Genomic DNA, 12,096 nt, shown 5'->3' on the forward strand with positions numbered 1-12,096 from the left:
GTGTTCAGTATGTGTGGGAGCGAATGATGGGAGGATTCAAGCACAAGAACAACAGGACCAGAGAGGGACTCTGCCTGTGTCTCATCTCAACTTTAAACGTGTAAGTTATTAATATTATTGAAAGCAGTAACTGATTTATAATGTAACAGCAGGTTTGGCGCTTATATTTGGGACTCTGTTAACTCTTTGTTTGTTTATTTAGCTCTAAAGTTTCAGGAAATATTCAGAGAGGTTTATCACAGCTTCAGATATAAAACTGTCACATCTGATTTTTATTTCAAAAGTTCAAACCTAAAACTGGTTCATGGGATAAAAGAAAAGCTGCAAACCTTCACGTGCGAGAAGCTAGAGATGCTTTTGTTGTTTTTGCTTTTAAAAAACGCAGAAATTAGTGTGTGGGTGATTTTCAAAATAAAAGAGCACAAACTGGAAGTTTTATTCATAGTAAAGGAAGCGTACTGATGATGTCATGTGTCTTTGAGCTCACCTCCAGTTTTACTTGACTTTAGTCAGTTTTGTGTTTTGATCTTTCAGGTTTGGCTCTCAGAGTCTGACGCTCAGTAAAATCGTTCCTCACATCTGCAGCCTCCTCGGAGACCCCACCAGCCAGGTACAATGCCTGCTCACTCACACGGTCACACACACACACACACACACACACCAGGTTACACTGTGGTTTGAGCCGCTTTCACACATGCACTGTGAGCAGCTTCTTGAGGATCGAGTCGGATTGTTTTCCACAGGAAGTTGGAAAATGTCCGCTTCAGACATGTTCTCACATCAAACCAGGTAACGCTAGATGAATTACTTTAAAAAGACAGAAAATATATTAAAATGTGCAATAATTCAGCAGTGAATCAGTGAAAAGAATAATGCTGTCTTAAAAAGACAAGCTGCTACTTAATAAAGTAAGGCTGAGGATGTTTTAGGTTGAAAGATTTCTGCTGCTTCCAGCCGTTGTGTGAAAACTTAAAACCCCCTCACCAGTCATCATTTTACTGCTAAACTCTGGCTCATCTAGCAGAGATTAGCAGGCCTGAGGGGCTGTAGTGGTTCATATGCAGTCAGTATCTGAGACTTACATACTGGAGTGCTTCAGAAACAAGTGAAAGGACTTAACACTCAGGACAGCAGCTGAGCGGCAGTCGTGTGATGGCTTTAAACAGCTGTACTGTGCAGGTCAGCCAACTTCCTCCACATCCAGCTGGAGAACAGTTTCTTTAATCTGCAGTAATCTTGGTGTTTGACTGCCCTCTGCTGGTGGAGTTCAAACATTACACTACACCAGACCTGCTTTAGCTGATGTCAGACCCACACCGCTGTACAGGGATGAAGTCTGTGATCCTCCAGCTCTGCATCAGGATCCTCAGCTATCATCTGTCTGCTCCCCTCTCTGTTTGCTGTTTACTGATTGGTTCGTCATCGCCGGAATCGCACTTCCTCCTCAGGACAGGAAGCCGTGCCCATGAACTTCCCTTTCCAAAGCCAAACACACTCACGCATGCTCAGTGAGGCCTTCAGCTACCCTTATCAGATTTTAAAGTCTATAGTCTTTGTTTGATTTCATCACTAATCAGTTGCAGAGAGAAAAAAGTCACAGCTTTGAACACAGTTCAGATGTTTAGTTTAAAGTCGGTGTGTATTTATTGTTGCTTTTAATCTGCATCTAGACGAAAACAAAGAGAACGATTTAAACCGGTGTAACGTAGAGCTTCTTTCAAAATAAGAGTGAGAACATCAATGTGGACACGTCACTGTAAATGCTGATACACACACAGATGGATTTGCACCAGGACACAAAGTAAAGAAAGAAAGACACCTGGAGCGTTAAACATGTCATCACAGTCATGTGTTTTTCTGCTGTGACAGCAGCCAAAGAGCATCATGGGAGATGATTTTAATTGTTTTTAAAGTGTCGACCACATATTCAGGATGATTTAAAACAAGCAATCTCTTTGTGTTCAAGTAATGTGTTTACCTGTCGGCCCACAGGTGCGTGATGGCGCCATGAACTGCCTGGTGGAGATCTACCGGCACGTCGGAGAGCGAGTGCGGATCGACCTGGGAAAGAAGGGCCTGCCTCAGTCACGGTGCGTTCAAAGCTCCCTGTAAATCTCATCATGTGAAGGGCTCTGTGGTACTGCTGGTGGTGCACACTCACATTACTCAGTTACATGTAGAAAAGTGACAGCCTTTTGAATAACTGTTCTTCACATTAGAAGGAAAGGCATTCACAGCCCTTTAAAAACACTGTTTCTGATTAGTTTTTTATTGATTGATTGGTTATTTAATCTAGAAAATATTAGAAAATCTATGAAGCCTCATTGATCAGCAGAGTGTCCTGTTACGCCAGAGTTTCACTTACATGTGTTTTATGTCAGTAATGAGATAGAGCTATAGAGGAAGAGTGGCTGTCTGCTGGAAGTTACAGCTGTTAATGAAAAACCTCAACAAGCAAAGTGAATTAGTGAAAACTCAGAGGAGGGAATGCTTCATCTCAGGCTCCTGTGGTTAGATGTTTGGGTTTTTCACTGCTTAGATTGGCAGTGATGGTCTTATTAATTAACTGACTTTTAACTTCAGCTTTAATCTGATGATCAGTGTCTGATTAAATGGCAGATAATTAAGTTGTTAATTGAATAATCAGGAAATAGTTTTCATTTTAATCACACAAACAGTAACTGACTGTTACCAATAAAGCTCGTCCTTTGAGTGATGGGTGCTTCCTCCTCCATCAGGTCAGCAGATGTGACAGTGACATTGTGGTTCTTGGTGTTTGTTCTAATAATATCTGCCGTCGTCTGTGTATTTTTGGAGGCTGTAGACTCTGTGCTGTTACTTTGGCCTATTTAAACACTCTCCCAGGAGCCTGAAATGAGCCAGTTTTCTGTTTTTCAGAGGACACTCTGCACGCTTGAAGCCAGCAAGGCCTCTTTTTTTTTTTAACTTGGTGCTTTCCTGACATCATAACACCAGCTGCTTCTGACTGTCTGCTCCGTCTCTGTGTGCAGGCTGAACGTCATCTTCAGTAAGTTCGATGAAGTCCAGAGGTCGGGGAACATGGTCCTGTCACCTTTGTCGGGTAAGTCCTGCAGCGTTTGATGAGCTCAGTTTGGTTTATGGTGCCAGGGGCAGTTTTATGATGATGCTTCTGTTGTCATGGCAGCGTTAATTTGTTTATTTAATATTTTCTATTGTCGATTGTTGAAAGCAGCCTCAAGACACGCGACATGTGACCCTCCCAAACTGCACCAAATTTGTCTGTCCATGTCAGGGCTCTAGACTTACTTTTTTTTTTTAGGAGCACCAGCACAAAAGTTAGGTGCACCCAAATTTTTCAACCGCATTTGAACCCCACTGCTTTACATGTTCACTTTTTATTTTATTTTTTTAATTGCTGTCCATACAGACAATATTGATCTTGTCTTTATTTGGAGCACATTTCTACAAGAAAGAGAAGTTACTCAAAAAGTGCTTGTGCTTAAAGTACAATATTGTAGACAATGTTAAACTTAATCATCATCTCGGCCTCCTCTGACGACCTGTTTGCTGCTGCCTGCTGCTGAAAGGCAGTGGGGAGAGGGGACACATAGGCAGTGCATTTATCGCTTCATATAATGTGTTTTCTGGATACACTGTGCTTTTTCAGCCTTCAGAGGTTGATGGGTCAGGCCTTAACTTAACAAAAAATTTATCAATAGGTCTTTTCATCTTTTCTCATTACCCACAGCTACATCCACTTATGTCAGGCCTAGGCTTCTCACTAGGGCTGGGTATCATCACTGGTTTCACTATAATCCATTCGATTCCGATTAATAAAGTCCCGATTCAATTCCATTCAATTTTGACTCAGACAGTCAGAAATACTATAATTCTGATCATTTATCAGTACTGACACTTGTGAGACTTTATCAGAGGTGTAAGCATCACACCACATGCCTTTGTGTCAAAGTAACTGAGGATAAAACACAGAAAAACATGAAGAATATTTTCCTGGCCTGGCTTTTTATAGCAGATAAGCTTAAAAATATTCTGCAGTAGAACAAAAACTGAAGAAAACCATGAGTGAACATATAAAGATGCTGCTGAAGTGAAGCAGAGCAAAGTTACAGAGGTTCTATTAGAGACACAGCTAAGCGGTTTGCAATTTGGCTTTATTTAAAAAAGTTTACATTTCTGTGCTATTAAACAGCAGACATGAGACTTTCTTGTCAGAGGTCTTTTTTTGAAGAAAAAAAAAAAAAGCCGACATCTCACTGATTCTGATGCGTCGGCTCCGGACTTTGTGTTTACCTGCTCTCATTTGCTGTTTTAGCTGTTTGGTTGTTTTTCAAATAGTTTTGTGAATTTTAAGATTCTGGCGTTTCTGGCAAAATACGTTTATATTTAAAAGTAGATTCAGGATTTAATGAATCGATATCGCTTTATTAAAGCTACTCACCTCTCTCTATCTGCCTGCACTTTCAAACATACACGTGTGTGGGACCAATCAGGCCAATCAGAGAGGTCCCGCCCCTGACTATCTCTTATTGGTTTAGACAACGATATGGGCATAATGTGTGTCTGTTGTTGACCACGCAGAGACTTTCAGACTTGGAGAGGATTCTTTTTTGTCGCACCATTGCGAAATGAAGTTGCATATGTGATCAAATTAAGTCGCACTCTAGAGCCCTGTATGTGCACACTTACTGAACTCCATGATAGGCCTCATAAATAAATCCAGAAGCATCCGAGTTACTCCTGTTGATCACCAGCTGACTTGCACCCAGTTTATGGTTTATATGTACTGAGTGTGTCCATGGAAAGTCCTGAATGTTGTTTTTGGGTACCAGGAAATATTTCCAGTGTTTTCCAGCGCTGCTGGGATGGGGAATTCATTTTTATAAGTCAAAGATAATCTCTGTGTTGTGGTTTCATCTGTGTTTATGCACAAAATCAATCAGTCAGGGAGAAAACTACAAACAGGGCTGTCACTTTGTCCTCTCACACTATACTCAGCTGGTGCTTCTCATTCCTCTCGTGTTTTGGGGACTTCCTTACCTGGATGATTGAGATGTTATCGAGATGTTTTCACAGATTTAGCTTCCTGGGCGATGTTTTTTAAAAAGTATAATACAGAGTTAACAAAGAGTTCATATCAAGTTACAAAGTTGCAAAACTGAGGAAAACTGAAGCCTGATGGTTTCTGCTGTGAGCGAGCAGGATATTATCCACACAGTTTATGTTTTCACATCCAGAGATAAAGAACATCCGAATCTAGGGTTGGACCATTAATCAGAGGTTAATCTTAATCATAATCTTGGCTTTCAGTGATTATGAAAGCATGATAATGGAGATAAAACTGGAGATAAAACAGTTTCTCTTTTGTCTGTTCTTTTTCCCTACAAAGCTCTGAGTTTGTCTTGTGTTTCAGTGCAGAAAACAGGAAACCTTGTTAGACATATCAGTAGAAAACAGCTGCAGTTCTCTGTCTTCAAGTAAAATGATACTGATACACTTTGAGTGTCCTTTGATCAGAAAAAAGAAAAAAAAGACCAACATTTATGAATTTCTTGAAAGGAACAAATCATGAAGACGTGTTTGGACTGGTTTGGTGATGAATAGATGGAAAGATTTTGGTGAACAAGATCTGCTTAGAGGAAGTAAGATGTTTATGTAAGTTAACCTGTGAAGGATTATTAACTGGTAGAGCTGCCTTCGTCTCCGATCTCTCTCCGGGTCCTTTTTGGTGATGCCTGACCAAAGTTTTGATTGGCTGGTCGGCTCTCCACTCATCTGTCCATCTGGACTCTGACGGCCAATAGCGAACAGTGGTCGCCCTTTCAAAGTGGGCTTTTTCTGAAACACTCGCTAGCCAGACGCCTGACTCAATAACGGATGGTCCTGTGTGCATACCCATTTCTTCTGTTTGTTTATTTATTGGTTTCTCTTTTCACTTTCACATAACAAACACTTGGTGTTTGGTAAGTTAATAAGTAATGATGCTAAATAATCAAGATTACAGTTAATAACTAAGATAACTGTGATTTCTTTGTACTGCAGATGAGACCATCTGTCTCATTTCTATAATGTTGACTGCGTCATAAAGGCCTGAGGAGCTTTAAGAAATCAGAGATGTGGCTCAGATGTCTGAAACACACACAGGCCCAGTAATGTGTCACACCATTAATGCTCTTTTCAATAGTTTCTGCTCAGTTATAAGAAGTTTCTGCTTCATAAGGAGGAACTGAGGGGAAAGACTTTCCCACTGAAGAAGGTGTTCGCTTTTTAAGGTAGCACACAAAGTTCCTTACACATGTTTTACAGCAAACGTGCAATTATATCCGGGGATGTCCTGGCATGGAAGCATGTTTGAATTTTGTAATTTTCACTTTCTGATAATATTTTGCTCATAAAAATAAGTTCATACAAAAATTAAAAACCCACATATCAATTCTGTGGCCCATTAAAAAGATTTAATTTGCTAATTGGATTTATTCCTCTCTTTGTCTCTGTTGGTCCTGTGGGATTCAGATGGAGGCTGTAAATCTAAAAGTGAGAGAAAGTACACGTTGTACTCATCAGTGAGTCTCAGTGTTTCTGCTGGGAAGCCCTCTCCATGGTGTAAAGCTGTGCGTGCTGTCTTTCAGTGAGAAGGAAACCCGAGTGCCTTCTTTGTTCCTGTGGACTGAAATGAGCAGATTTCAGTCACTTTGCTGCAGGAAAAGTGACCCTGCAGAACACAGACGGGACAGTTTACACAGTGAAAAGCAGCTACTTATGTTTAGTGCTATGGCTGTGTGGCAGGACAGGGAAAACTGCTGAGCAGTCATTAAAGAGGATGAATATTGTTTCTGAGCAGGTGTGTTTTGTTTGTCTCTGTGTGATCTGTGCACAGAGGTTATGGTTAGCAGACCGGAGCGAGTCACATTAAACTGGTTTGATGGTCTCATGAACTCGTTACCTCGCTCCATCTCTGGTCACATGGGTCAGCTTTCATCTCAGGAGGTGCTCAGCCTTGAAAAGAAAAGGCACAACCACCTTCCTTTAGGAAAGCCTGATGATCATTCATCCCAGGTTTTGTTGTTAATGAATATATCTGCCATATTTGAGGTCAAACATGTCCCAAGATGTTTCAGCGTTACTGTAACAGAAGGAAACGCGTATTTGTTATTCATGTAGAGGCCCACAAAACCCAGTGTTTACAGATGATTACATACAGAGAAAAAACAGCAGCTGACACACGTCATATTTATAAACCTTAAGTCTGCTCAGATTTAATCTTTAAGAAAAAGAAACTTCATCACACAGCACATTCATTTATCTAAGTGTATAAATATAATAAACTGAAGTGAAATAACCAGGTTTGTTTCAGGTAACAGGAACAGAAACACAAGAGATGAAACTCTGACTTTTCTACATCTTCACTAAATCTGACTCATTAAGAATCACTTTGTCTCTCTGGTTTTAGTAAACAGTTTATCCTGATTAATTTATAAGGTGACGTAAGCATGACTGCTAACTACACAGCACCTGTAATGAGTCCGTGTTACATTACCTGACAGAAATCTGTGTATTTTTCTGTTATTTTCTGACCATCCAATGAACATAAATGGGCATTATGCACGAGTAAATGAAATCTAGTACCACACTGACCCCTGGATCCAGAAGGATCTCTGGATCTGGATTAGATTGTGATATCTTCCTGAGAACTTCAAGACAAAAGCAGACGGTTTTTCTTATTTCAGTGTGATTTGTTTTTGCAAAGCTCTTATGGAAAATTTTCAGTTTGCTGATGTCTCACAGGGCAGTGTTGTAATGGATCCTTCCAAAAACTACTGGACTCTGAGCTGCACTTCAAAGATTGATCACTTTAAACCGCACTGAGCTCTGATCAAATTCCCCCGCAGATCTGTTCTGATTACTGAGTAATCCTGCTGGCAAGCAGACAAGCTGGACTGATGACATTGGCTGCTCTTCAGAAGTGATGATGTCACATTTAAAAGCTGACTGAACAGCTAATGACTAAACGAGTCCTGACATTGATAAAGACTCACTCCTGTGTGTAGTGCTGGGCCCTGTCTGTCAGCTGAACTGATACGGAGGACTTATTTCACTTTCCTCAGACACGCGGCCTGATTGTTGATGAAGACTGGTGAAGATTACAGAGCGGCCAGCCTATTAATATCTATTTCAGGGAAAGGTGTCACTTAAAAAAAACTAATTAGGAAGGTTTTTGTGTTCATCAGTGTGTTTCAGCCGCACAGCAGAGGAGCAGGAAACTTCATACTGACCTGGAAAACAGGGACGGGAGTCACAGAGAGCAGAGAAGTGGACCAGAGTGACAGGCAGGAAAAGAAAGGAATAATAAAACAAAGTGGGAGTCAGTCACAAAGAAGAAGTGCCTTTACTCTCAGAGCCCAGGGCTCTTATTTTGTAAGAGCAGTGTCAGCTGTCGTCCCTACAGTCACAAGACTGGGTTGGAGGGGAAGGGAGGAGGCAGGCAGCAGTGCGTTAGCTCGGAGTGGCTGACAGGACGCTAGCATTTGTCCTCCTGCAGATCCACAGGGGACGGTGTCGCCTCTGCAAGCAGACTGCCGTTTGCAGGTAAATAACAAGTCGGAGCATTTTTCTGTGAAACCTACAGGCCTGCTGTAACCGTCTGCAGAGTTCAGGGAGGACATCTGATCTGAGCTGCATGTTTGTCTTCATGTGAGAGCTGATTAACGAAACGACTTTTTCTGTAATCCTTCATAATTACATCATAATTAGGATCCGAATGCCACAAGTAGCTGAAGCGCGCTGATGTGTGTAATCCTGCTGCTCTGCTCCTGCTGAAGCATTTCACTCGTTCCCAGTATCCTGGGAGAAATGACTGCTTTAATTTGAGGAAAACTGCTGCTTTCTGCCTCTGTTCTGCTTGTTGTTGAAGTACTCGCGTTTCTCAAAGGAAGATTACCTGTTAAGTCAGGCTTGAACCTGATTTGAAACAAGTTCTGTTTCTTAAAGGAGGCTTAAAGAAGTCATAAAAGCAGATAAATAGGAGGTAAAGTGTTAGTGGTTTAAAAACTGACATCAACCAGATCTCATTGCTTCTCTGATCACTTTGCTCTCCTGTACATTAGAGCTGTTATAAATCAGAGACAGAGCTCGAGGCAAGTCCATTTAAACCCTTATGAATGAATAATTGATTTATGGCTGTATTCTTAAAGCAGCCATAACACAGTGAAGGGATGTTAACATTGATCCTGAGCATGTGATCTCATTACATAGTTTTACCGAAGCCCCGCAGCTCACACAGTGCGCATAAATAACCTTCTGCACGTCAGATCGTCATATCTGCGGTCGGGACGAACGCTTTCATTTTCCTGCTCTGGGATTTTTTTTGGTTTCATGTGTTATCTCTGACCTCGCTGCGTGACGCAGGAGGTCCCGCAGGTGGGAGGTGCTGACAGACGAGGCCAGGTACAGGCTGCCAGCAGGACTTGGGTTGCACAGTTGGAAAGCTCGTGAATAATGAAGGCCGTGCAGAGACAGAAAGGACACGGTGCAGCGCAGAGACTCCCCCGGCTGTTTGGAAAACAGAATAATAAAAGAACAAAGACCGAGGGCTCACAGCCTCTAACTCGCTGCTGGGTGCTGTAGTACTGACCTGATCGGTTAAGATCGGTTGTTATTTTAAAGGTTTGGGCCTTGACCTCTGACACCACAAACATTCAGAGGTGCAGGGATGCAGTTTTTCCAGACTTTAAAATTATCTGACTGGAGCTCTGAGGGTTTGTCCAACGACACAACAGGAACCGTCCTCTCCACAAAGACACAAGGACACCAGACAGGAAATGTTCACTCCCAACAGGAATCAAGACTGGCTGACCCTCAAAACCCGACACACAAACATCTACATAGCTGCGCATGTTCAGACCTTTCATAATAAAGAGGTTTCCAAGTATAACATTTGAATTCAGTTTGTTTAGTTAGAATCTGTTTGTTGCACACCCGCCTGAAAATGTGACTGAGTTCCTGCTAAAACAGGGGTCTAAACAGTGAAGCGTGATATGTAAAAAGGATGGGGACAGTAACTCAAAGCAGTTTAATCCCAAGAAACAGGAGAAAACGGAGGTAAAGAAACAGGCAGTTCTAACTTTCTGCTTCAGTAAACATGAATTAATCTGTTTGCAGATCAAACTGTGAGCTGGAAAAACTGAGCTTTGCTTAAGAAGCGCAGCATGAAGCAGACACTGCTGATGGCTGACAGCATGCAGGGGGCCTTTCAGGACTAGTTTAAAAATTTGATGATGTTTTAGTTTGTATTTATGCAAAAATATTAAAAATTGTTCACAAACTTTTCCCAGCACTTCTTGTCTCAGTTTGAGAGAATTAAAATGAAGATGGCAGAGGCCTCTTTGTGGTTCCTCAGCTTCATCCACAGACCAGCAGCAGTCTGAGCTGCAATATGAAGCAAAAATATTCAACCTTAACCTCTTCGACCTCTCAGATGTACAGATCTGCTGCTTTTCTTTGTGTTTTCAAGGTGAGACATGTTTTCTGACACGCTGTAACTCCACAGTGTGTTCTTGGCTGTAATCTGATGAGAAAACGTGACCGAAGCCTGAGATTTCTGTGGGAATGCTCCTCCCACTGTTGTTGCAGGTGAAAGGCAGGGAGGTGTTGAAGTGTTACCTTAAGCCTGTGGTTGCCTGATCATGTAATTGTTGGTTTTTTTTTTTTTTATGCTGAAGCCTCCAAAGGCGGGGCGGGGGGTTAAAAAGGCTGATTTGATCCGTGCAGGAAGGGATAACCCGCTGTGAGTCTGTTCTCCCACGCTCCCCAGTCTCAGGTTTCTTCCCAGGTCTGTGATGTAACACCTCCCTTCGTAAACGCTTCACCTCCTCCCCGGTCATTTTGTGCATTTGCATCAGGGCGATCAGCTGTCAGACCCCATCAGTGTCCAAGCTCCCCGAAGACTGTGAGACGCTGCCAGGAGGGAAACTTGTGACCTGGCGTGGCGAGGAGGTGCATAGTTAGTCACAGTCTCCAGAGATCCAGCTCAGGGACTGTCAGCTGACTCTGTCAGTTAAAGATGTCACTCGCCCTAATAATACACACTTTAAGCCTTGATACACCTGAACAGGTGAATTAGAATAAATTCACCTCCTTTGCGATTGTTATGAAGGCTGAAATTTAACAGTTTAACATGGGAGTCTATGGGGGCTGACTCACTGTTGGAAATGAAAAACGTGGCTCTAAGTTGTAGTCTTAGCTTTCACTTCAGAAATGTTGTTGGTTCTAAGAAAGCAGCTCCGCCTCTGTTCTAAGCTTAAAAATACAAATACAGCTACACATATTTCATATGTATATGTAAGACCTGAACTCTTCCATGGCATGCATTTTTAATTTCTCTTTGCTATTTGGGCTGATTGGAACCTGATGAATGTAAAAGCAAAGAATTACGTGATTTTTTTTATTTTTTTTTACCTGATTTTTGTTTCTGAGAAAAATGAGATTCACATATGAGGACATTCACATTAAATTTCAAACAGTGGCAGTATAATGTCCTCGTAAGTGGATATCACGCCCTTGTAGAGCACAATTTAGTATTTTGGTCTAGACAACCCAAAATGTGATGTCCACATATGTGGACGCCAGGTCCTGGGACGCTAACAGAGATCTCTTTACTGAGAAAACACACCAGTGTTCATCCATCTAAACTGTCCTCCTGCTCTCAGTGGAGCAGTTTGCATTAAACCCTTGGGAGTCATCAGTCCGACTGATACTCTAGACACATCTCAGAGCTGCTCTGTGTGTAAAGAACTATGTGTTGGTGCTTTTTTTCATCCTGTGTCCATCCTCTGAGCGTTTCTGTTTACTCTGTTTAAACTCAAGATGGTGTTTCTTAAGCATACATTCAGGATGTGCATGTAGTGATACTGAGGGCTTATTGTTTTGCATCACTGTGAAAAAGCGTGAAGGGACAGATTTACTGGGCGACCGTGGCTCAGGGGGTTGGGAATCGCATCTGTAACCGGAAGGTCGCCAGTTCGATCCCTGGGCTCGCTGTCCTGGTCGTTGTGTCCTTGGGCAAGACACTTTACCTTACTTGCCTACTGGTGTTGGCCA

At 42.0% G+C, this 12,096-nt stretch overlaps 1 protein-coding gene across 1 annotated transcript in view; it reads left to right on the forward strand.

The window, feature by feature from the left end:
- Positions 1-12,096, forward strand: part of LOC146608007 (CLIP-associating protein 1-A-like) — a 53,219-nt gene that overhangs the window by 7,448 nt on the left and 33,675 nt on the right. The window contains exons 5-8 of the mRNA XM_085348083.1: positions 9-100; positions 535-610; positions 1,993-2,090; positions 3,012-3,082. Coding sequence (XP_085204209.1) covers positions 9-100; positions 535-610; positions 1,993-2,090; positions 3,012-3,082 — 337 coding nt within the window. The remainder of the gene's footprint in view (positions 1-8; positions 101-534; positions 611-1,992; positions 2,091-3,011; positions 3,083-12,096) is intronic.

Source organism: Diplotaxodon limnothrissa, linkage group LG23 (genome assembly GCF_057381915.1).
Source record: "Diplotaxodon limnothrissa isolate DT_005_m linkage group LG23, D_limnothrissa_male_GT1.1, whole genome shotgun sequence".
In the NCBI taxonomy this organism is placed as follows: domain Eukaryota; kingdom Metazoa; phylum Chordata; class Actinopteri; order Cichliformes; family Cichlidae; genus Diplotaxodon; species Diplotaxodon limnothrissa.